Source organism: Salvelinus namaycush, chromosome 28 (genome assembly GCF_016432855.1).
Source record: "Salvelinus namaycush isolate Seneca chromosome 28, SaNama_1.0, whole genome shotgun sequence".
Taxonomy (NCBI): domain Eukaryota; kingdom Metazoa; phylum Chordata; class Actinopteri; order Salmoniformes; family Salmonidae; genus Salvelinus; species Salvelinus namaycush.
Window position 1 is genome coordinate 30,366,620 of NC_052334.1, and position 26,188 is coordinate 30,392,807.

Consider the following 26,188-nt stretch of genomic DNA (forward strand, 5'->3'; position numbering starts at 1 on the left):
TTCTAGCTAAACTCAACAAAAAAAGAAACGTCCTCTCACTGTCAACTGCGTTTATTTTCAGTTAGCCTTCAGCATAATTCAACTATTTGTATTCATTTGCATCATTGTCAATGACACTTTTATTTGAAGGCAAACTGAAGTTCAATTTCAATAGGCGAACAACAAGTGGCAATCTAGATAATACTTACTCACAAGGATTCCTAAATCATTGCTAAGAATAATGAAAATGACTGCAGTTTCTACTGGTCATGGTTTTCAGGCTGGTTGTATTGGTGCTAGCGAAACTCAGCAAAAAAGAAACGTCCTCTCACTGTCAACTGCGTTTATTTTCAGCAAACTTAACATGTGTAAATATTTGTATGAACATAACAAGATTCAACAACTGAGACATAAACTGAACAAGTTCCACAGACATGTGACTAACATAAATGGAAAAATGTGTCCATGAACAAAAGGGGGGGGGGGGGGGGGGGGGGGGGGGGGGGTCAGAATCAAAAGTAACAGTCAGTATCTGGAGTGGCCACCAGCTACATTACGTACTGCAGTGCATCGCCTTCTCATGGACTGCACCAGATTTGCCAGTTCTTGTTGTGAGATGTTACCCCACTCTTCCACCAAGGCACCTGCAAGTTCCCAGACATTTCTGGGAGCCCTCACCCTCCGATCCAACAGGTCCCAGACATGCTCAATGGGATTGAGATCCGGGCTCTTCGCTGGCCATGGCAGAACAATGACATTCCTGTCTTGCAGGAAATCACACACAGAACGAGCAGTATGGCTGGTGGCATTGGCATGCTGGAGGGTCATGTCAGGATGAGTCTGCAGGAAGGGTACAACATGAAGGAGGAGGATGTCTTCCCTGTAACGCACAGCGTTGAGATTGCCTGCAATGACAACAAGCTCAGTCCAATGGTGCTGTGACACACTGCCCCAGACCATGACGGACCCTCCACCTCCAAATCGATCCCGCTCCAGAGTACAGGCCTCGGTGTAACGCTCATTCCTTCGACCATAAACGCGAATCCGACCATCACCCCTGGTGAGACAAAACCGCGACTCATCAGTGAAGAGGACTTTTTGCCAGTCCTGTCTGGTCCAGCGATGGTAGGTTGGTGCCCATAGGCGACGTTGTTGCCGGTGATGTCTGGTGAGGACCTGCCTTACAACAGGCCTACAAGCCCTCAGTCCAGCCTCTCTCAGCCTATTGCGGACCGTGTGAGCACTGATGGAGGGATTGTGCGTTCCTGGTGTAACTCGGGCAGTTGATGTTGCCATCCTGTACCTGTCCCGCAGGTGTGATGTTCGGATGTACCGATCCTGTGCAGGTGTTGTTACACGTGGTCTGCCACTGCGAGGACGATCAGCTGTCCATCCTGTCTCCCTGTAACGCTGTCTTAGGCGTCTCCCAGTACGGACATTGCAATTTATTGCCCTGGCCACATCTGCAGTCCTCATGCCTCCTTGCAGCATGCCTAAGGCACATTCACGCAGATGAGCAGGGACCCTAGGCATCTTTCATTTGGTGTTTTTCAGAGTCAGTAGAAAGGCCTCTTTAGTGTCCTAAGTTTTCATAACTGTGACCTTAATTGCCTAGCGTCTGTAAGCTGTTAATGTCTTAACGACCGTTCCACAGGTGCATGTTATTTAATTGTTTATGGTTCATTGAACAAGCATGGGAAACAGTGTTTAAACCCTTTACAATGAAGATCTGTGAAGTTATTTGGATTTTTACGCATTATCTTTGAAAGACAGGGTCCTTCTTTTTTTGCTGAGTTTATGTTGTGCCCTAGAAATGAACAAGCCTATAAAGCCAATTGTTTATTATAAAAGCTAAAATGTTGATACAAATACCTGTCATTGAAATTACAAAGTAATTTGTGGAATATTAGGTTTCTACATGGTTTAAAAAGCAACATTTCCTAAGCTATCCCTTTTCCATTGTTTCTGTTCCGCTAAATGTTTGGATGTAATGGTAAAGTTACCAGGTTGTTAGCTAGCTAGATAATGAGGTAACATAACTGAACAAGCTGTTTTAGAATCGTTTTAGCACGTCCCACGACGTGGTTTATGGATGTAAAAAATACGGCCCGCCAATGGAAATGCATCCCGCTGCGACGCCAATGCGCGATAGAAGAGAAAAAAACCTAGAGGCGGTGATATGGATCACAACTTTGGAATGGTTTGGGCTAGAGACAAGTGGCTTTCTCTGTAGTAATGGTGCAAACACCACGGTCACGAATCTGTGCGTTTCCTCTAGGGAACTCCTAAACAGCAATACAGCTACGCCTAACCATTATAATAATTGTTATATGGCAGATTTGTTTTCTAGGCGCAATGGTGCTTCCATATTAAAATATTAAGGAGCATTCGCGACCAAAAGGGTTGCACTTTAGAGCCCTGCCTCCACCCCCCTCTCTCTCCCCTGCCTCCTCACCCCGTCCCCTCTGTTTCTTCTCCTTCTGTTCGCTGAGTTTGTCCAGGGGCAGGTTGCTCATGTCCAGTCCGTAAACGGAGCGGGCCAGGACCGCGGTCAGAGAATCCATGATGCTGGCCCACTCGGTCACCAGCTCCTCCCAGCCTGTCAGAGACGACAGCACAGACAGCAGCTCGTCCCACAGCTCCCGAGAGATGAACACACACAGGTTGGCCCGTACCCACGCCACGATGATCGTCTGGGGGAGGATGTACAGGGGCACAAAGACAGGAGGATGAAACAGAACATCTCATTAATCACCATAGGCAGGCAGCTGGTTCTTATTGGCTTGTAATCAAAACACTAACAAGCCATTAGAGCTGTAACATTGTTTCCACATTATATTAACATCATGGGCAACAACCATTTCCAGGAGCTTAGCTGGACTTCCTCTAACAGAGGTATCAGAACAACTCTGTAACAGTAAGAGAGGCTATATGATCCCCAGGCTGACTGACCCGGAAAAGGATGGCAGCCAGGCTCTCAGCAAAGATGTCTTTTCTTTGGTTCTCCTGAGGCCTCTTCATCACCGACTCAGTGATCCTCAGCAGCACCTGTAGCATCTGCTCCCTACACACACCAGACACACACCAGAAGATATAATTAGTCCATCATTGTGTATCAGTAGATGATCATATAACACAGTGGAATTGTCCAGGTCTGTCCTTCAGGTAAAAGCAACCGCATGGTTTAGAATTTGTTTTCCTATTTAAACCAGTGGGTGTACACAAACAGTATATACAGTGCATTCGGAAAGTATTCAGACCCCTTTTTCCACATTTTGTTACATTATATGACTTGTTCTAAAATGTATTAAATTATTTTTTATTCCTCATCTATCTACACACAATACCCCATAATGACAAAGTGAAAACAGGTGCTTCGAATTTTTAGCAAATTTATACAAATAAAAAACAGAAATACCTTATTTACATAAGTATTCAGACCTTTTGCTATGAGACTCGAAATTGAGCTCAGGTGCATCCTGTTTCCATTGATCATCCTTGAGATGTTTCTACAACTTGATTGGAGTCCACCTGTGGTAAATTCAATTGATTGGACATGATTTGGAAAGGCACACACCTGTCTATATAAAAAGGTCCCACAGTTGACAGTGCATGTCAGAGCAAAAACCAAGTCATGAGGTCGTAGTAATTGGTCGAAGTTGAAGATCCCCAAGAACACAGTGGCCTCCATCATTCTTAAATGGAAGAAGTTTGGAACCACCAACACACTTCCTAGAGCTGGCCGCCCGGCCAAACTGAGCAATCGGGGGAGAAGGGCCTTGGTCAGGGAGGTGACCAAGAACCCGATAGTCACTCTGACATGGCTCCAGAGTTTCTCTGAGGAGATGGAACAATCTTCGAGAAGGACAACTATCTCTGCAGCACTCCACCAAACAGGCCTTTATGGTAGAGTGGTCAGACGGAAGCCATTCCTCAGTAAAAGGCACATGACAGCCCCTTGGAGTTTGCCAAAAGGCACCTAAAGGACTCAGACCATGAGAAACAAGGTTCTATGGTCTGATGACACCAAGATTGAACTCTTTGGCCTGAATGCCAAGCGTCATGTCTCGAGGAAACCTGGCAACATCCCTACGGTGAAGCATGGTGGTGGCAGCATCATGCTGTGGGGATGTTTTTCAGCAGCAGGGACTGGGAGACTAGAGTCAGGATCGAGGGAAAGATGAACGGAGCCAAGTACAGAGATGCTTGATGAAAACTTGCTCTAGAGCGCTTAGGACCTCAAACTGGGGCAAAGTTTCATCTTCCAACAGGACAACAACCCTAAGCACACAGCCAAGACAACGCAGCAGTGGCTTCGGGACAAGTCTCTGAATGTCCTTGAGTGGCCCAGCCAGAGCCCGACTTTGAACACGATCAAAGATCTCTGGAGAGACCTGATAATAGCTGTGCAGCGGCGCTCCCCATCCAACCTGACAGAGCTTGAGAGGATCTGCAGAGAAGAATGGGAGAAACTCCCCAAATACAGGTGTGTTAAGCTTGTAGCGTTATACCCAAGAAGACACAAGTCTGTAATCGCTCCCAAAGGTGCTTCAACAAAGTACTGAGTAAAGGGTCTGTAAAGGGTCAGTTATTTTTAAGAAATTAGCAAAAATTCCTAAAAACCTGTTTAGAAATTGTGAAAAACCTGGAGGGTAGCCTCACGATATCTCAAAATATTGGCCACCATTAATTGGATATTTGAGTGCCGTAAAATAAAAAGTGAGCTATACCTGACAAGTGTGAGTGGTTTAGGTTAATTGTCCCATCCTTTGTGGGATCTGCCTGTCAAGCAGCAGCTACCGGTAGAAACTTTGTACAGTTGGCTTAACATAGCGGTAAGTAGACCGCTATGTAGAAGTATGTACTTTTCCTCCAACCGACATAGCTAACTTCGCTTGGTAGGCCTAACATTATTCCTTTTTCAACATTGTTTTTAAATAGTGTTTAGTCGGCCTCCCGGGTGGCGCAGTGGTCTAGGGCACTGCATCGCAGCGCTAGCTGTGCCACCAGAGACTCTGGGTTTGCGCCCAGGCTCTGTCGCAGCCGGCCGCGACCGGGAGATCCGTGGGGCGACGCACAATTGGCCTAGCGTCGTCCGGGTTAGGGAGGGTTTGGCCGGTAGGGATATCCTTGTCTCATCGCGCTCCAGCGACTCCTGTGGCGGGCCGGGCGCAGTGCGCGCTAACCAAGGTAGCCAGGTCCTCCGACACATTGGTGCGGCTGGCTTCCGGGTTGGAGGCGCGCTGTGTTAAGAAGCAGTGCGGCTTGGTTGGGTTGTGTTTCGGAGGACGCATGGCTTTCGACCTTCGTCTCTCCCGAGCCCGTACGGGAGTTGTAGTGATGAGACAAGATAGTAATTACTAACAATTGGATACCATGAAATTGGGGCGTAAAGGGGGTAAAATTTATTTAAAAAAATAAATAAAATAAAAATAGTGTTTAGTCACGATTGCTGCTGACAAACATGATAGGCTACATTGATTGACGGACCACGTCAAATTGGCTAGCTAATAACAGACCACGTCAATCAAGCTAACTTTCAGGGGATAAACTAGATGACTATATCTAAATATTGTTTGATTTAGGGTGATGACAGTAGTCCGATGGACAACTTTACCAGGACGATGTCAAGCTCTTTCCAAAAGCCTAATCTCTGCTAAAGCAAGCTAAATGACACATTGCTTCTGCTAGCGAGCTACAAATGGGTAGCCAAACGGTTCTGGCTACCCTCACAACCGTTTGGCTACCCTCACGCATCTGAAAATACATGATCAATTGATGTTTACTATATAACTGATGATAGAGCTAAATGTGGAATAATCAGAAATGTGTAGTTTTGACTAGGCTCTTCAAGAGGAGATATTACAATCAAATAGTTGTAATTATTCTTGAAAACAGCACGTAGTGGTCAATGGATTTAGTGTAGATGGGGATCTCCTTGCCCCCCACCGGGGGCCCCAGCAGCCAAACTGAACGCTATTGTGACGTTTTATTGATAATGTTTAGTGTATATCAGTATGTACGTTGATGAGGTGCTGACTGACGTACCATGTCTGTGTGTTCATGGCGTGCTCCATGATCACGTGTCGGTAGATGCTCAGCACCCCTTTGCACACCTCCACCTGGTTGTCTAGTAGTTTGGCCACGTCCTGGCACGGCTCCAGCAGAAACACGTTGGCCGAGTTGGTCAGGAACACCTGGGGGGGGTAGAGCAAGGAGATAAAACTACGGTCAGGGGTTTACGAGATACATCTGGACACGCACAACAACAACAAAAGCGTTTCAAAAGCCAAAACGCGCTTGCACGTACATACCTGCAGGGTGGGCTGGATGCCAGCCTTGATATCTCTGTTCTGTTCCTCAGTGAGACAGCCCCGGCTGATGGCACTGCTGAAGGAGTATGTTCTGCCCCAACTGGACGAGCGCTTGTGACCATGACTTTCCAACGCCTGCAGGAGGACACGACCGTCCAGTCAGCGTGGCGAGTATGAAATTGAGTGTTCAGAGTTAATTTTAGTCTGTGCATCCACTAACTTTGCTGTATGTGTGTGTCTGTGTGTAGTAATTAGGTTAGTGTTTATATTTGTGTTTTATACACGTGTGAAATGGAAATGTGTTTTTTTGTATATCCCAATGTGCAGAAGGTGTTTTTTGTATATCCCAATGTGCAGAAGGTGTTTTTTGTATATCCCAAAGAGCAGAAATGTGTTTTTTGCAAACACCTTCAGAGAGTGGGGTCACAGCCAGGGTCAGCCATTATCAAAGGTGATCCTTGGACCAATTAGGGTTAAGTGCCTTGCTCATTGACAGATTGTTCACCTTGTCGGCTCGTGGATTTGAACTAGCGACCTTTACGTTAATGGCCCAACGCTCTAACCACTAGGCTACCTTCCGCCCTGTGTGTGTTTGTCTGTGTATCACTGTCATTACCTGTGTGTGTGTGCTATCGGTCTCAGTGATGAGCAGCTGCTCTGGGTTCTCCTCCACCTCGGCCTGTCTGCTCTTCTCCGGCTCCGTCATGAAGCCTGGCTTCTCCTGCAGGATCCACTTCCTGTACACCTTGATCACCTTCCGGGTCGCTGACGCCTCACAGGAGGGCAACAGGAAGGCCTGGAGATACAGACAGATATTACACAGTATAATGCAAGAGAAAATAGGATAATGGACGTTGGATAATGAATAAATGTATTTTCAGGATCCTAATAAGGTGTTTGCTAAATGGCACGAAGCAGATGTGGTAAGGACATTTAACTTGAATTAACTCGAATTATTGAATTTGCTCCAGCGAAGAGGATTGCTTTGATGTAGTGATAGTGTCTTTGCACTAGAGGGCAGCACACAACAGATAAGATGGTTTCCTACTCAGCATCATGTTCCAAAGCTAGCGGGGTACCAAAGGAAATCAGCTTCACAACTAAAACTGCTCCTGCAGAGGAAAAGCCTAGTTTATACTCTCATTGAGTCACTTGGAAACACTTTGTCATCATCTCTCTGTGGGCTGTACCTGGTGAAAGACCTCGTTGACGAAGTTGATGTTGTCCCGTGTGGAGAGTAGGATGGCGTGCACCATGTCGTAGACGCTGCGGTGCTCCTCGTCGATGCTGCACAGGCTGGAGTCGCTGGGGCGCCGGTCAGACAGCGTGCTACTGTTAGAGTGGCTCTTCTCTGGCTCTGTGGGGCCGTTGGGCTCCCCCTCGCCACCACGGTCTTTATCCTTCTCCTGACTGCTACTGCCTGCAGTGACAGTCTGAACACACACACAGCACAGGCAGCGGGTTGGACAGGGTACCAGCGAGAGGGTATAGGGCTGGGTTCCAGTATAAATTATAAAGACCAAGACAAACACAGCATTAACTGTTGGTTGAATAAAATTATTCATTATTTATTTATTAAAATAAACCTCGCCTTGGAATTGACCATTCAATTCTACCTGCATTAAAGGGATACTTTATCAACTTCCCTAGAGTCAGATGAACTTGTGGATACCATTTGTATGTCTCTGCGTCCAGTATGAAGGAAGTTAGAGGTAGTTTCGCGAGCCAATGCTAACTAGCGTTAGCGCAGTGACTGGAAGTCTATAGGTATCTACTAGAGGTTGACCGATTAATCGGAATGGCCGATTAAATAGGGCCGATTTCAAGTTTTCATAACAAATCGGAAATTGTTATGAGAAGAAATTACACCTTTATTTAACTAGGCAAGTCAGTTAAGAACACATTCTTATTTTCAATGACGGCCTAGGAACGGTGGGTTAACTGCCTCATTCAGGGGCAGAACGACAGATTTTTACCATGTCAGCTCGGGGATTCAATCTTGCAACCTTACGGTTAACTAGTCCAACGCTCTAACCACCTGCCTCTCATTGCACTCCACGAGGAGCCTGCCTGTTACGCGAATGCAGTAAGAAGCCAAGGTAAGTTGCTAGCTAGCATTAAACTTATCTTATAAAAAACAATCAATCAATCATAATCACTAGTTAACTACACATGGTTGATGATATTACTAGTTTATCTAGCGTGTCCTGCGTTGCATATAATCGATGAGGTGCGCATTCGCAAAAAAGATACGTAACAATAAACATCAATGCCTTTCTTAAAATCAATACACAAGTATGTATTTTTAAACCTGCATATTTAGTTAATATTGCCTGCTAACATGAATTTCTTTGTGTCACTTCTCTTGTAACAGAGTCAGGGTATATGCAGCAGTTTGGGCCGCCTGGCTCGTTGCGAACTGTGTGAAGACTATTTCTTCCTAACAAAGACAGCCAACTTCGCCAAACGGGGGATGATTTAACAAAAGCGCATTTGCGAATAAAAGCACAATCGTTGCACGACTGTACCTAACCATAAACATCAATGCCTTTCTTAAAATCAATACACAGAAGTATATATTTTTAAACCTGCATATTTAGCTAAAATAAATCCAGGTTAGCAGGAAATATTAACCAGGTGAAATTGTGTCACTTCTCTTGCGTTCATTGCACGCAGAGTCAGGGTATATGCAACAGTTTGGGCAGCCTGGCTCGTTGCGAAATAATTTGCCAGAATTTTACGTAATTATGACATAACATTGAAGGTTGTGCAATGTAACAGGAATATTTAGACTTATGGATGCCACCCGTTAGATAAAATACGGAACGGTTCCGTATTTCACTGAAATAATAAATGTTTTGTTTTCGAGATGATAGTTTCCGGATTCGACCATATTAATGACCTAAGGCTCGTATTTCTGTGTGTTATTATGTTATAATTAAGTCTATGATTTGATAGAGCAGTCTGACTGAGCGATGGTAGGCACCAGCACGCTCGTAAGCATTCATTCAAACAGCACTTTCCTGCGTTTTGCCAGAAGCTCTTCGCTGTGCTTCAAGCCTATCAACTCCCGAGATTAGGCTGGTGTAACCGATGTGAAATGGCTAGCTAGTTAGCGGGGTGCGCGCTAATAGCGTTTCAAACGTTACTCGCTCTGAGACTTGGAGTAGTTGTTCCCCTTGCTCTGCATGGGTAACGCTGCTTCGAGGGTGGCTGTTGTCGATGTGTTCCTGGTTCGAGCCCAGGTAAGAGCGAGGAGAGGGACGGAAGCTATACTGTTACACTGGCAATACTAAAGTGCCTATAAGAACATCCAATAGTCAAAGGTATATGAAATACAAATCGTATAGAGAGAAATAGTCCTATAATAACTACAACCTAAAACTTCTTACCTGGGAATATTGAAGACTCATGTTAAAAGGAACCACCAGCTTTCACATGTTCTCATGTTCTGAGCAAGGAACTTAAACGTTAGCTTTCTTACATGGCACATACTGCACTTTTACTTTCTTCTCCAACACTTTTTTTGCATTATTTAAACCAAATTTTACATGTTTCATTATTTATTTGAGGCTAAATTAATGTTATTGATGTATTATATTAAGTTAAAATAAGTGTTCATTCAGTATTGTTGTAATTGTCATTATCACAAATACATTTTTTATTTTATATTTTAAATCGGCCAAATAATCGGTATCGGCGTTGAAAAATCATAATTGGTCAACCTCTAGTATCTACTAGCATGCTTGACATCGGGCCTACCTGGATGAGTTTGGGGATGACCTCGTTAGTCCCGTTCTTGGCGCTGGGGGTGGCGGTGCTGACATACTTCTTCTCCAGGAAGAAGGTGACCAGCCAGGTGATGAAGGCTACACGGGGAGCCAGGTACTGGTCTCTCGTACAGAACGTGCTCTCGTTGTTACGGGTCACTGGGACATACAGAGGCTTTGGTCTGTGGTGGGGGAGGTCTGGGGGAGGTAGGGAGAGGGAAGGGTCAGAGACACAGAGAGGGAAACAAGGGTGATATATACAGCAGGTGAAAGACACAGTGGGAGTTAGAGAAAGATAAGGAAATTACACTAGATCTAAATACACTGCTCTTTCAGTCAACATCAGTTTTTTTTGCTGTTACTGGCCATTATATGAAAATATTTAATTCAGCCGACAAAGTAACTGACCTGAACAACCCTGATGATTAGTGAACCACAGCCTCGTGGAACCAGGTTAATGTTTCAAAGGATTTTAATTTCTATAATTCATGAAACCTCATTTAAACATGGGTTGAATACCTTTGAATTGACTGGCAATTAGCTAAAAATAGACATTCCCTCTCAGACAGAGAGTAGATCATTAGAACAGGGGAAATGGAGGAAAACATCAAGTTCATGACAAGATGTCTAAATTGCCTGGCCTCAGGAATCTGTGTGCATCGACTGTAGTAATTAGCTTTTGGGTCAAGTTTTTGACTTGGCAAACGCCTGTTGCTGCAATTATAAATTAGAACTTCTGACTTGCCTGGTTTAATAGAGGAGCATGATATTACACTTCCCCTCCAAAAAAAAAAAATCATTTATCCAAAGCTGCTTCTCAGGAGAGTAGCTAATACCCAATTTGCATGCCACTTTAAAAAAAAAAATGTAAAAAGCTACCAGGAGTGTGTTAGAGAGTCAAGCTGCACATTCAGAATCTCAAATGGAGTAAGCCCTTGAGTTTTTGCAAATTGACCCACGGTGACATAACAGTATAAAAAAAAGACTGCTCTTAGGAAAAAGGGAATACAACCCCACATGCACAGACTCACCCACACCCACACCCCTACCTAAAAGCGGCTTGTAAAGGTTGGTGAGCTTGGTGAAGGAGGGGAAGAGGTGAGGAAGGTAGTACTTCTTGAACAGACTGAAGAGAAACCTGAAGCCGGTGTCCTGGTTGTCTTTGTTCTTCCACTCTAAACTGGATGCCTTTCAGACACAAAGAGGCAGACTGAGTCACAACACAGCCAGACAATAGGCCCAATACAAGCTTGGTACTGGATACATTACTTTGTTTTTACAGGAAGGAATGGCCTCATTTGATGAGATTATGCATTTTGAAAGTATTCGACCAAGGCCACAGAGTGATCCAGTGTTGTCTAGGAAGGACAATATTGTAGCAGGAGCCTCACCTGGACAACCATAAACTTGAGCAGGGTTTGGAGGATGTAGCAGGTCTGGTCGTCTGCCAGCTTCTCCCCTGGCACAGCTGGCACCAGCGGGGTAATTTCCTCAGGCACCACCTTGGCTGTTGAGCCAGAGAGAGAGAAACAGAGCGAGAGAGGGAATGAGGAGTGAGGACGGCCTTCATCTCACTCCAGCAGCCCATTTCATGAAATAATCAGTGTAGTTGCCCAGGACCCAGACAATCACAGTCAGCTGCCCCAGCTCAAATTGCACAACTTCCAGATGGCACTGAAACAGGTCTGAACAGCAAACTGAGACACATTCAACTGTAAGGACAGGGGACCAGAAGACGGAGCATGGAGAGCCTTGGGGTGTGCTGAGCGTGTGTGTGTGGTTTTACTATCCTTGTGGGGACAAAAAGTCAAGGATAGTAAAACAAGGAAAATTCAGGACAACTGGGGACATTTTGCTGGTCCCCTCAAGGAAAAAAGCTATTTTAGGCTTAGGTGTTAGGGTTATGGGTTAAGGTTAGGGTTAAGGAAAATAGGATGTTGAATGGAAATCAATCGCTTGGTCCCGACAACAATAGTAAAACAAATGTGAGTGAGAGACATTGAGGGGTCTCACCATCGGGCGGGTTGGAGAAAGGGTTGTAGATGATGGTATCCAGGGTACAGGGTCCTCTGGTGGAGGGCACGGCAGGGAAGCCTGGCACCAGACAGGCAAAGATGAGGAACTGCTCCTCTGCACAGTTATTCTGCAGGGCCTGCAGCCACAGCAGGAACAGACGAATTCCCTCACATCTGATCTGCATGCAGGAGGACAGAGGACAGGTTACTGTACACGGAACAGGATCAGACTGCTCCGTCTCCTTCACAGTCACGTGGGAGTAACATGTGCAAGTTTGTGTTAGAAAACGCAAAACAAGTCTCACCTTGAACGAGTTTCCAGTGTGCAAAAGCTTTTTCAGAATAGAACCTGCAACAGAAAGCGAGAAAGCATGACGAACAGAGGACAACCCTGACACCAACAAAAGAGATATGCCTTCCACCTGATGTGTACTAGAGATACAACACACTACTCTCTGCACATAGTTACACTTAACACAGAGACAAGCACGTCGGTCTGTTCCATCAGTAAATATTGACCTTGGGGGTGGTGATAAACCAGTCAGGGAGGGAAGGCTGCTCATTCTCCTGATGAAAATGAACATCAATTGCCTGGCGTGCAGTTATGAAGCCAATCAGGTCTGCGGTAATCAAATGAGACATTGCTCTGATTGCTAAATGCCTGCTTCTCCACTCATCAGGTTAAATCAATGCGTTGAAAAAAAATGAAGAATAAATTGCTTCCAATCCCAACTCCTAGGCTCCAAGAGATTGGAAATGAGACATAAGGAGAGACCGAGATACATTTTCCACCAGGTGACGGTCTGTAAATGCTTGTTTCTCTAGTGGAGGGGACCCTAAAAAGACATCACTGGGCTCTGTCTTTCTATACAGCTTACGACGTTCCTTGTCCGTGTTGCTAATGAGTTTTGTCCTCTACCTACTTTGGGCAGCAGGGTCAATGATAGGCAACAGTTGTCTAGGTGAGGTGACTCCTTAAGGATGAGGCTAGGGAAGGAGGGACAGGTTTTAGCTGGTATTTTGTGGACTAGGGAGCGTGTTTGGGGACTGCCGAGGGAAGATGAGCCTCCCTAGTGGGAGCAATAAGCCCCAGGGGTTGATCCGCGGCGACGATCTCTGCCTCATCGCTTTAGGGAAACGGCTGACAAACAGAAGATTATAATTGAGGTTATCGCTGCTTGCGAGGATGAAACCGAGCGACGCATAATTCAATTACCAATTTGCATTTTAAATGAAGCTCTCATTTGCATTTTTCATTTACCTCTCCTTCCGTGACTAATTATTTTCTTCTCACACAAACTGTTAAAGCGTGGTTGTGCCGATAATCTATACTTCCGTGGTTTATTTCGGTGGTTGTAGTAACACAGGAGGGGACAGACCTTTGACTAATGTACCCATGCGGAAGAATGCAAATATTACCACTGTAGGCCTATTCAAGGAGGGTAGAGTGAGTACCAACTTAGAAACAGCTGATTCATTGGTACATACCTATACTGTGGAACTGCCATCGACTGTAGATTCGTTCTGGTAGAAGTTGCAGAATTTTCTGGAGAAGATGGGAAGGGACGTGTAAAATATTAGCACAAATGCCTGAAGTGTCTTTCTCCGAACAGACAAATCAGAACACAGAGACAGAGCAGAGAAACCTGATCACAGATGGAGAGAGGACAGCAAAAATGTACTCGATAGGCTTTAAACAACTCACTTTTGCACACCACACACTAGACAGGGCCATGTTGCTAAGCTGCTCAGCCATACATCCTAAACAGAGACCACTTAAAAAAAGCATAGCAGCCTTGTCAGTCAACCAGTAGTCACTGCTCTCCGTTCCTCCTCCTCCGTGTGTGTCTCTGGCCTGCTATAGGGGTGGCCCCGGTGACACGGGACAACGCTGGAAATGTCATCACCTCGCCAACCATGGAATTTACAACTCAATTAGAGCGTGTGACCTTTCAGCAGGCTATAATTACTCCTCCACTGAGGGAGGGGTTAACTGGGTCCCTCTGGGGGGATAAAAAAGAGACAGGGGGGATGAGAAGAGAGGACACCACTGTGGAATGTGCAGTGTGTGGCGGCTGGTCCGATAATGACCAGTGGATTGTGGGTAATTGATGAACCACTTGGTAGAGCAACCCTACCCTGGCCTGCATGATAAAGCTCTGAGAGAGAGAGAGAGAGAGAGAGAGAGAGAGAGAGAGAGAGAGAGAGAGAGAGAGAGAGAGAGAGAGAGAGAGACACAGAGAGAGAGAGAGGCCTCTGAACATTAAGTCCTCACCAGCAGTAGCTATACATGCAAACTGAATTTGTAGTGAGTCTTGACAAATAGAGAGACTGAAGGAAGAGTCCACACATGCAGAGCACGGAGAAAGAGCGAGAGAGACCATATCCTGGATCAGTAGCCAAGAGGAGAGCAGCCATGCCACATTATGGCTTCCAAAACTCATCTCATGTTTCGAGTACAGCACATCTCGGTTTATAAACACCTCCCCCCGCTCTGTATTTCTCCCCTCTACCTCTCTCTCGTTGTGCATCTCTCCTCGTGTCTACTCCACTCTCCGTCTAAATCCCTATTCTTCTCAGTGATAGAAACAGAAATCTGACAGACAGCCATCACTCCTGGTGTCCCTGTGTCCTGGTTGACTCCTCTCTGATCCAGAGCGTGATGATACATGTCCTTCTCTATTGCACCTTTCTATTGATCCCGGCTGGGATTAGACATGCCCAGCTCCCAGCACTGATGCTCTCCTTGGAGATGCAGACACATTACTCTAGGTGGTAAAACAGTGGGGGGTCAGTCTAAGCCTGTGTGGTTTCCAGAGAGGGAGGGTGGTGTGTGTGTCTGTAACACCCACCCTTCGTCCAGGGGAAGGCAGGGAATGCTGGAGCAGAAGCGGGGAGACTCCCCGCGGCGGTGGGAATGGCAGCCGCAACAATGGGACTTTACTGGCTGATATGAAGCTCTGTGAGACTGACAAAGGGGCTGAGCAGAGCGGGCTGACTGAGTTACTCTAATCTGGAGACGTACTCCAGGCATAAAGATGGGGTATTACGGAGGGACGCGTCCAACTCCAACCACATTTACATGATCCGTACTTAGGTTTCCAGCCACAGGGCGTACATGACTCAGAATACACTTCTACCAGAGGTGTTCCACAAGGGCTTTCCAGCGCTCACAGACAGGCTCAGGAGAACTTTGAAGACTTTGTTTTTGTCATTGTACCCACTGATTTAAGCTTCACTTTGGTAGGATGTAACACCGCACCTGTGGAGTCTCTCATTCTTGTTTTGACGCAACAATGAGAAAAGTTGGTGAATAAGGCAACAGGATTCGGTGGAGTTTCAACTCATGTTAAGACTGAGCTTACTTTCCAGAAAACATGAGGAAACATTCTTAAACCAGCCATATATGAGCCAGAGACATTAGTTTCTATAGCACAGTCAGTCACAGTGGAGTTGGGAGTGAATGGCATGGCAGGCATGTGACCATCACAGCCCAGAGAGCCACAGCAGGCAAATAGAGCAGGGTCACAGTTCACTGTCATTTATTCAACTGTTGCATGAACCTGCATTGAAAATGTTGGAGTAACTCCAACTGTGTAGGACAGTTAAGTAGATCACTAGGCCTGGAGGCCTGGGTGAAATAATATGTGACAGTAAAATGTCCGGTCATACAGTGAAAAACTGAAAATGTTTCCAGGCCAACCCCCACAGTGTAAACAGTGGATTACTCATTTACATGGAAACCTAATCACGAGCCGTTTGTAGAAGTAGATACTGAGCTCAACTGATGACAGCCTATAGCCTATCAAATAGAAGTAGGCCTAATATGGTTCTGATCGGATTGGTTAAGTAGCCTATCAAACGGAGTTCTTGCTTGAGCGATATCTAAATTTGGTCGTAACAAGCTTATCAGACATGCAATGTCGCACACATATAACCAAAAGGGCATTCGTGAAACGGCTTCATACTACTGACCAGTAGGTGGCAGCAACAATACACTGTAGCTCTTCCTCAAGCTAATGATTACCAGTCCGATCAGTAGTCACATATTCCACTTTTGTCAAAGTCAAAGCAAGCGGAATTTGCTGACCCTTACGTTTCATAGCAGGTCTTAAAAATAACTTTTAATGATCAGCTAGGATTTGTTTTTGACAGGGCCGGTGAGTACAAGTTCAACCCACTGCCAGTGAGGCGGAGTAGGCAAATCAACCCAGTGACGGTTGCCTAATAGATACCCAGAAGTTTAGACAATAATAGCAACCTACAAAACGAAGGCCTAGACTACTACTCGACAGCAATGCATCAAATGACAAATCTAAACTCTCTAGTATGGTCAGGTGAAGGCTTACATTTATGCTATTTGGCAGACACTTACACTTACAGTCAATGCGTGCATACCTTTTGACATATGGGTGGCCCCGGCGGGAATCGAACCCACGACCATTGGCTTTGCAAGCTCCAACGCTTGTAAAAAAGCATTGATACTTGCACCAGAAGTCTCCTGCGGAAGATCTGACAATCCTAATCCAAACCGGAGAGGAGGAAAACACAATGGCTCCATGTACATTCTCCTGAAGGATATTGGCTAGTAGAAAACAAGCCAATAAAAAGCCATTGAGCTCTTCCACCCTTGATGCGGACGAAGGGGAAGATGAGGCCATTAACCCAGAGACACAGAGGAGAGGCATTGACGGGCAGCCACGATACAGGTTGACATTATTTTATTCATGACCTACTTGGAACATTCACATTTACATACCCTGCATTTTAATGGTTCGGCTCTGCAGCGAGCGGGTAAACTGACATCAATCACGGCCAATCGTCTGCCCCCGTGAGCGACGGCAGAGACAAGCACAGTAAATCATGAGAGCTGTGTAAATCGAGCGCGTTCCTCTCCTCCATGTCCTCTTTCCTTCATAACATGATTACCGTCCTGTCTCTCTACTACAGCACTGACTGGAGAGTAGGCTGGCCTGAGTCCCAAGGGTCTACACACAGAAAACCACAGTGTTCAGTCACTGGCTGATATCCAGAAATAGTGGAGAAAAGTAACATCAATTTAGCTCACAGAGCTCTCCATTTCTATCTGCTCTCCTTTACCCAAAGGCATATTTGTTGCATCAAATAAGGTATATTAAAAACCCTCTGACCACCACCCTATTGAAGTGTATTCTGGACAGACTGGGGCTTTCCCAGTTGGGTGACGGATGGCTGGGCTCAGAGAGGTGAGTCAGGGCCTGGGTGACGGATGGCTGGGCTCAGAGAGGTGAGTCAGGGCCTGGGTAACGGATGGCTGGGCTCAGAGAGGTGAATCAGGGCCTGGGTGACGGATGGCTGGGCTCAGAGAGGTGAGTCAGGGCCTGGGTGACGGATGGCTGGGCTCAGAGAGGTGAGTCAGGGCCTGGGTGACGGATGGCTGGGCTCAGAGAGGTGAGTCAGGGCCTGGGTGACGGATGGCTGGGCTCAGAGAGGTGAGTCAGGGCCTGGGTGACGGATGGCTGGGCTCAGAGAGGTGAGTCAGGGCCTGGGTGACGGATGGCTGGGCTCAGAGAGGTGAGTCAGGGGCTGGGTGACGGATGCCTGGGCTCAGAGTGGTGAGTCGGGCTGGGTGACAGATGGCTGGGCTCAGAGAGGTGAGTCAGGGGCTGGGTGACGGATGGCTGGGCTCAGAGAGGTGAGTCAGGGGCTGGGTAACGGATGGCTGGGCTCAGAGTGGTGAGTCAGGGGCTGGGTGACGGATGGCTGGGCTCAGAGAGGTGAGTCAGGGGCTGGGTGACGGATGGCTAGGCTCAGAGTCAGGTCGCAGCCCAGATACTGGGGAAGCACACACACTTCACTCGGACGTCCCCTGGTTACAGAACCACAGGGCCACAGCCAGTCTCACAACATCTAACCTGGTCAGAACCACAGCCAGTCTCACAACCCCTAACCTGGTCAGAACCACAGGGCCACAGCCAGTCTCACAACCCCTAACCTGGTCAGAACCACAGCCAGTCTCACAACCCCTAACCTGGTCAGAACCACAGCCAGTCTCACAACCCCTAACCTGGTCAGAACCACAGCCAGTCTCACAACCCCTAACCTGGTCAGAACCACAGCCAGTCTCACAACGCCTAACCTGGTCAGAACCACAGGGCCACAGCCAGTCTCACAACCCCTAAACTGGTCAGAACCACAGCCAGTCTCACAACCCCTAACCTGGTCAGAACCACAGGGCAACAGCCAGTCTCACAACCCCTAACCTGGTCAGAACCACAGCCAGTCTCTCAACCCCTAACCTGGTCAGAACCACAGGGCCACAGCCAGTCTCACAACCCCTAACCTGGTCAGAACCACAGCCAGTCTCACAACCCCTAACCTGGTCAGAACCACAGGGCCACAGCCAATCTCACAACCCCTAACCTGGTCAGCACCACAGGGCCACAGCCAATCTCACAACCCCTAACCTGGTCAGAGCTACAGCCAGTCTCACAACCCCTAACCTGGTCAGAACCACAGCCAGTCTCACAACCCCTAACCTGGTCAGAACCACAGCCAGTCTCACAACCCCTAACCTGGTCAGAACCACAGCCAGTCTCACAACCCCTAACCTGGTCAGAACCACAGCCAGTCTCACAACCCCTAACCTGGTCAGAACCACAGCCAGTCTCACAACCCCTAACCTGGTCAGCACCACAGGGCCACAGCCAGTCTCACAACCCCTAACCTGGTCAGAGCCACAGCCAGTCTCACAACCCCTAACCTGGTCAGAACCACAGCCAGTCTCACAACCCCTAACATGATCAGAACCACAGGGCCACAGCCAATCTCACAACCCCTAACCTGGTCAGAACCACAGGGCCACAGCCAATCTCACAACCCCTAACCTGGTCAGAACCACAGGGCCACAGCCAATCTCACAACCCCTAACCTGGTCAGAACCACAGGGCCACAGCCAATCTCACAACCCCTAACCTGGTCAGAACCACAGCCAGTCCCACAACCCCTAACATGATCAGAACCACAGCCAGTACCACAACCCCTAACCTGGTCAGAACCACAGGGACACAGCCAATCTCACAACCCCTAACCTGGTCAGAACCACAGCCAATCTCACAACCCCTAACCTGGTCAGAACCACAGCCAGTCCCACAACCCCTAACATGGTCAGAACCACAGCCAGTCTCACAACCCCTAACCTGGTCAGAACCACAGGGCCACAGCCAGTCTCACAACCCCTAACCTGGTCAGAACCACAGCCAGCCTCACAACCCCTAACATGGTCAGAAACACTGCCAGTCACACAACCCCTAACCTGGTCAGAACCACAGGGCCACAGCCAATCTCACAACCCCTAACATGGTCAGAACCACTGCCAGTCACACAACCCCTAACCTGATCAGAACCACAGGGCCACAGCCAGTACCACAACCCCTAACCTGGTCAGAACCACAGGGCCACAGCCAATCTCACAACCCCTAACCTGGTCAGAACCACAGGGCCACAGCCAATCTCACAACCCCTAACCTGGTCAGAACCACAGGGCCACAGCCAATCTCACAACCCCTAACCTGGTCAGAACCACAGGGCCACAGCCAGTACCACAACCCCTAACCTGGTCAGAACCACAGGGCCACAGCCAATCTCACAACCCCTAACCTGGTCAGAACCACAGGGCCACAGCCAGTACCACAACCCCTAACCTGGTCAGAACCACAGGTCCACAGCCAATCTCACAACCCCTAACCTGGTCAGAACCACAGGTCCACAGCCAATCTCACAACCCCTAACATGGTCAGAACCACTGCCAGTACCACAACCCCTAACATGGTCAGAACCACAGGGCCACAGCCAATCTCACAACCCCTAACCTGGTCAGAACCACAGGGCCACAGCCAGTCTCACAACCCCTAACATGGTCAGAACCACAGGGCCACAGCCAGTCTCACAACCCCTAACATGGTCAGAACCACAGGGCCACAGCCAGTCTCACAACCCCTAACATGGTCAGAACCACAGCCAGTCTCACAACCCCTAACATGGTCAGAACCACAGGGCCACAGCCAATCTCACAACCCCGAGATCAACAAAACAGTCTTTATCTGTGATTGAAATGCACTGTATACAAACTTGTGTACTGCACACAAAAATAACTTACTTTTTGTGTGTGCCTCTCACGAATTTCCAATGATGTGACGGTTCAGTGGACAGGACCTCTGCCATGAGGGAGGGTAAATAACCATGTGTCAGTGGGTCTGGGAGTCCTGTCATGTGACCACAGAGCTCCCGTCTTGTGACAATGACGCCAGAGGTCTAGAGCGATGTTCCATGACTTCCACCTACATACACTTGCTGTAATTAGTGCCGGTCTTCCACAGCGTTTCACAACTGTTCCTCATCCACCTACTCAAATGTGCTGCAATTTGTCGGTACAGCAGGAAATAATCTGTAATTAATTGAGAAGTGTGAAGACTGATGCCGATGCTGATGTTCTGTATCTACACTGACTGTACAAAACATTAATGAACACCTCTTCTTTCCATGACACAGACTGACCAGGTGAAAGCTATGATCCCCTATTGATGTCACATGTTAAATCCACTTCAAATCAGTGTAGAATAAGGGGAGGAGATAGGTTAAAGAATCATTTGTAAGCCTTGAGACAAGCCGTGGACTGTGTATGCGTGCCATTCAGAGGGTGAATGGGCAAGACAAAAGATTGAAGTGCCTCTGAACGGGGTATGGTAGTAGGTGCCAGGCGCACCACTTTGAGTGCGTCAAGAACTGCAACGCTGCTGGGTTTTACAGGCTCAACAGTTTCCTGTGTGTATCAAGTTTCCTGTGTGTATCAAGGTGTGCACACACACAACCTAAAGCATCTACATCCAGTGTGGCCTCGACATATGAACTACTGCAAGAACGTTGTCATTGACTGATTAGCCCACTTGTAGGCTAGGGGCAGATACTGTGCAGCCAGTGTGTACCTATTCTAGCGTGTAGTGTCCGCTGTAGTGGCCTAGCCAAAGCCTGCTCCCTCTTGGCAGTGAAGACACAGAGGAAAGTGAGGAAGTGATGGGGAGAGGCAGGCCAGGGCTAGGAGAAAGCAGCCGTTATGCCCACTGCCAATCTGAGAGTGAAGGCAGGCAAGTGTTCCATGGGAGGCAGCCAGGGTCGATCAAGTTCAACAGAGGTGGTATTCACAGCATGACTTAGCAAACATGCAGCGTGTAGTGCAGGCTAGCAGCCCTCTGTCCTCAGCTTTTATGTCACGCTGCGACATCTCCTCTAATGGTTGCCTTTGAACGTGTGATACGCGGTTAATGTGATGCGTCTGGCTGAGAGGACTCAGTCCGTTTTTGTTGTGCATTAGATCAGTGAGTGAGATCATTCAAGAGAAAACAGGCATTTGACTGTAGCACTAATAGGTTGTCCAAAACATGGACTGAATAAGGGACGGCACGGACATCGGTTCGGTATTGTCAGGGGCAGGTATTGATTAGGCTGGTTACTGAACTCTTTAACTGTGTGTGTTAGGAGGTGTATTGAAGGGCAGACGTACAGGTATGCTATGACATTCTGTGTCTGTGGCATGAAGAGCAGTACACAGGCTCTCTGCGCCTCATCATACCGTGGTGTAACCATACACACACACTACACGCCAGTGTAACAGCGCAAGCTGCCCCTGACAATGCCACCACACAGAGAGAGAGCAGGGAGGTGGCGGGTGACGACGGCAGGGGGTGGGGGTGCTGGGTTGAGGGAGAACAGAAAGACCCATTACCCCTGCTACACAGAGGATGACCCCTCCCCAACCACCCTCAGAAAGGGGGCTCACATACCGAACCACGGTGACAGTAAGGTCATCTCCACAGCACAGCCAGGTCAAAAACAATAACACACTGGGGACACGTCAAGCAGGCCCAGAGATGGGGTCTTAGTTTGACGGATGGGGAATCTGTAGCCTAGTTTCTCATCGTTCCTTGGAGAGCTGAGACAACTGGAGCTAGGAGCTTGCTACCTTTAGTGAGGTATCTGGAGACTTACAGGGATGAATTCATGAAGTGGGTTATTGAAGGCAGAGAGATTCTTTATTCTTGGCCCGTCTGTCAAACCAAATTAAAAAGTGTGTCACAAAGCGTGGTGGAGTCACTAATGGCTTTATCCTTGCAGCCATCCAGTCACACACCCACCTCTGTGCTGTCTGCGGATGACTTTATGGTTGATTGACGAGCCTAACTAAAACTGATGATACAGACCTGCTACAGTACTAGGGGCATTGCAGTTCACAGCACAAGATGTCGGCAATTTGAATCTGATCCAAAAGTAAGAGTACAAAGACACAGCACAGAAGGGCCCGACAACAGGCACATGCCCTCCCTTGAGAACAGAAGGAAATAAACCTGTGCACACCTTCAAAACCTTCTTCTAGGAACTTATTTCCAGGCCTTTTCTACTGTACAATCTATCCCCTTACACTGTAAAGTGAATGCTTTCTTTGGTGGCCGAACACAAAGCAACACCCATTAGTGCCAGGCGTACGCTCGCAGATAGACCTGGTATATCAAGTCCGTATTGTTATAAACAGCCACATCCGATCCAACATGTCCAATCTAGCAGCTCAGAGAGAAGGGAACACAGTGTGTCAGTTGAGGATCAAAGCTGTTCGTATCGGTACTGTACACACCACTCAGTGAGCTTATCTTCTCGGCACACTGTAAAAGCACACGGGGCTAAAGGGGAACACACTTGGGTTAAGCTGCTTTCAATTTTAGTTCTTTTTCAAAGGATAACCTAGAAATATTTTTTAAAGGCATGTGGAATCTGAGGCCATATGACTGGGCGCGTGTGGAGGGAGACAGACTTCTCATGCTGTGGAGGGAGGCAGAGAAAGCCAGACTGAAGCCTAGCTCCATGCCACATGAACAGACAGAGAGCACTTCCTGTCAATACCGGGTTGGATGTCAGCTTGACTGGAGCCCAGGTTTCAAAATGTACGGAGAGAGAAGTTCAGTCAGGTGAAAGTCAGGTATCACAAATACAGTTTGAACTCCGTTCGTGACGTTCTCACTCAACAGTCAATACAGGAGAAAGACTGTAAGCAGCTGACCGTCAATAACACAGGATACCGCGTACACCTGCAATACCAGCATGCCAATAAAGCACAATATATATATATATATATATAGCATGTTCTGCACCTCACACCAGTAAGTTTGCGAATAACAAGCCAAATGCAGTCCACATATGATGATACATTTTATGTAAAATTATAATACGTTGAAGATGCCTGGGTAGCTCTCTGACAGAGTAGAGAAGGGACAGGTAACTTTGATTGGAGTGGGGGCCACAAAAAATCTGAACTCATCATGAGGGGCCACAGTGGCTGCCAGTTACCCGTCCCTGGAGTAGAGTATATGGCCTGCTGACACCGTTTAACCTCGATCTCACACAGAGACCAGTGGGCCCATGTCCAGACCTCAGCCCTGGGCTCCTCTTCCTCTGTCCTGCCCTGCTAGAATGACCTCTGTCGACACAGTGAGAAGAACACTCCCCTCACACAGAGACTCCATTTCCACTGAAAGGACCTTGACATATGCTCTCTTCTAGCTTCTCTCCGCCTCTCTTCCAGAGACTGCCAGCCAGCCCGGCCCTGCCAGGACCAAATGTTAGTGGAGAGCTAACTGTTTGTATTGGAAACTGGAGCTGCTGTTTGAGTCAGGTGGGAAAACAAGGTGGGGGACTTTAACCTCCAGGAGAAGCACCAGACTGGAGAATGACATCAGTCAAGCTGTTTATAAACCATGTAGCCCACACAACACTCATCTCTGCTGAACAAAAACCCTGCAAATGAATACAGTACACAGCAAGGTTTTTATCATCTCTGTGTGCTGCCTTCAACACGGGTGAAAAACAATCAAGCTGGGTCTATTAATTCCTTAACAACCCCGTTTCCTTTTCTATTTGAGGTGAATTCAGGAAGTAGGCAGGCAGGTCGAATTAGCACCAAGGAAACGGTGTTGGCCCCTCCCTTCAGCTGAATGCAAAGCTGAGTAAACAGGTTGAAACAGATCTGATCCATGTCTATGGCTGGAACTGTCACTAGACATCAGACAGGGAATCATCACCATGATTCAGAACAGAAAGGTACAGCAACTTACTTCAAAAATAAAGAGGATCGAGTCCAGCTCCTCCCTCTGAGATTTGTTCCCTGAAAGAGAGAAGAGAGTCAGTTTCATCCATAAAAGAGGAAAGACAGTTCAACATTGGGGTTTGGAACCTATCAGAAATGTGTTGTTCATTTCACTTCAGTGGTTTCCAAACGTCCTTCTGTAGTCCAGCATCTGCTTATCATCCAGATCACTTTTGTAAGTCCTAATTGATCACAACACTGGGGATGCGAGTTCTCTCTTACAATGAAGTGAGACATATTGACTTGGATGAGAACTGGCAGACCCTGCAGCTCTCTAGGGCCAGGATGAATGTGACTAACATATTTCATCATTCCAAAGCCCTGACAGTTGTGTGACTTTCATGATCTTGTCTGTGTCTGTGTCTGTGTCTGTGTCTGTGTGTGTGTGTGTGTGTGTGTGTGTGTGTGTGTGTGTGGGTAAAAGATCTCTACGAGTTATGAGCACCACAAAGAGGCCGCTGCCAGTATACCGGAGGTCACTTCCTCCCAAGGTCATGATCAAAATAGAGCTAGGGTCTGAAGCTGTGAGGAGGAGAACGTGGAAGCTGAAGTCACCCCTCTCAACCATGTCATCAGAACAGTGTGTTAGAGAGTAGTGAGAATGGGGAAAGTGGAGGGGGTTAATTATTGAAGGCCCTACGATGGAGCATGCATTAAACATGGAGGTAGTCACCCAGGGCTCAGAGTAAGTGCTGGAAGGGGACTTGGGGAGAGGACCCACAGAGGGGTGTGCGTTACAGAGCTCATTCATCAACAAACAGACTGACAACAGGGGGGGGGGGGGGGGGTAGAGAAGGCCCTGTCCAGAAACCACCTCTGGCTGTGCCGTACCCACTAAGCACTTAGATCAGAGTGTAGTGTAGCTCCACCTTGGGTTAGATAACGGGCCAGACAACGGGCCAGATCAAGCTCTTCTCTGTTCTTCTGTTCTCCTCCCTCTTTCTAAACGGGTACCTAGAGTACATGTCTCTGAGAATCCTGCACTATCCTGCACTAGAATCCTGGCGTGTGTTCTGAGAAGGAGAGGGTTCTGGGAAATGTATGATTGCTGTGATGCACTTTCTAGGTTATTATTAGCTCCCAGCAATACTAATCCAGGGGTTCCCAAAATGAAGTACTGCAGAGGTCTGCAGCCAGATCTGAAAAAATGTTTTTCATGAATATTGCTAGCAACAAACACATTTTGGACAAGAGATCCATGGAAAAAGTTTGTAGGGTACATACAATGTAATATTATTCATCCACAATTTACAATCCACAATTTACAATTTAAACCCTCCCAGGCCCATGCACAACATGGGCCTGGGAGGCTCACAGGGATATTGGTATCCACAGCACTCAATCATTGATCAATTTCGTCAACTCCATTCTTCCTGTATTCGCCAAAAATGTTGTTCTCTGCACCAAGGCAACATGTGTAGAATTGTGGGAAATTAGATTGGAAACTGCTAAATGTTCTCTGTGATGCCAAGAGGGGGGCATTTAAAATGTTCTTTCCCAGGACCCGAGACTTGATTGTAGGAGTTGTGTTGTGATATTATGAGGAGGTCCCTGATGAATTTGCTATCACAGAAGGGGTCCCAGACGCAAGAAAGTTTGGGAACCCCTGTACTAATACACGCTTTCTACTCTGGAACATTTTACACATTCTGTTGTGTACGGATATATTTCAGTGGACAGAAGATATACAAATATACAGCTGAAGTTGGAAGTTTACATACGCCTTAGCCAAAAACATTTAAACTCAGATTTTCACAATTCCTGACAGACATCTTAGTAAAATGTCCCTGTTTTAGGTCAGTTAGGATCACCACTTTATTTTAAGACTGTGAAATGTCAGAATAATAGTAGAGAGAATTACTTATTTCAGCTTTTATTTCTTTCATCACATTCCTAGTGGGTCAGAAGTTTCCTTACACTCAATTAGTATTTGGTAGCATT

General features: G+C 47.2%; 1 protein-coding gene across 3 annotated transcripts in view; it reads right to left on the reverse strand.

The window, feature by feature from the left end:
• The window catches only part of LOC120023646 (ral GTPase-activating protein subunit alpha-2-like), a 155,096-nt gene that overhangs the window by 83,529 nt on the left and 45,379 nt on the right, over nucleotides 1–26,188 (reverse strand). For all 3 annotated transcript variants that reach the window (XM_038967694.1, XM_038967695.1, XM_038967696.1), the window contains exons 3-15: nucleotides 24,216–24,265; nucleotides 13,567–13,624; nucleotides 12,384–12,427; nucleotides 12,077–12,257; nucleotides 11,455–11,570; nucleotides 11,113–11,251; nucleotides 10,056–10,261; nucleotides 7,484–7,726; nucleotides 6,910–7,089; nucleotides 6,294–6,428; nucleotides 6,028–6,176; nucleotides 2,932–3,043; nucleotides 2,435–2,672 (exon numbers count right to left, since the gene is read on the reverse strand). In XM_038967694.1, coding sequence (XP_038823622.1) covers nucleotides 2,435–2,672; nucleotides 2,932–3,043; nucleotides 6,028–6,176; nucleotides 6,294–6,428; nucleotides 6,910–7,089; nucleotides 7,484–7,726; nucleotides 10,056–10,261; nucleotides 11,113–11,251; nucleotides 11,455–11,570; nucleotides 12,077–12,257; nucleotides 12,384–12,427; nucleotides 13,567–13,624; nucleotides 24,216–24,265 — 1,851 coding nt within the window. The remainder of the gene's footprint in view (nucleotides 1–2,434; nucleotides 2,673–2,931; nucleotides 3,044–6,027; nucleotides 6,177–6,293; nucleotides 6,429–6,909; nucleotides 7,090–7,483; nucleotides 7,727–10,055; nucleotides 10,262–11,112; nucleotides 11,252–11,454; nucleotides 11,571–12,076; nucleotides 12,258–12,383; nucleotides 12,428–13,566; nucleotides 13,625–24,215; nucleotides 24,266–26,188) is intronic.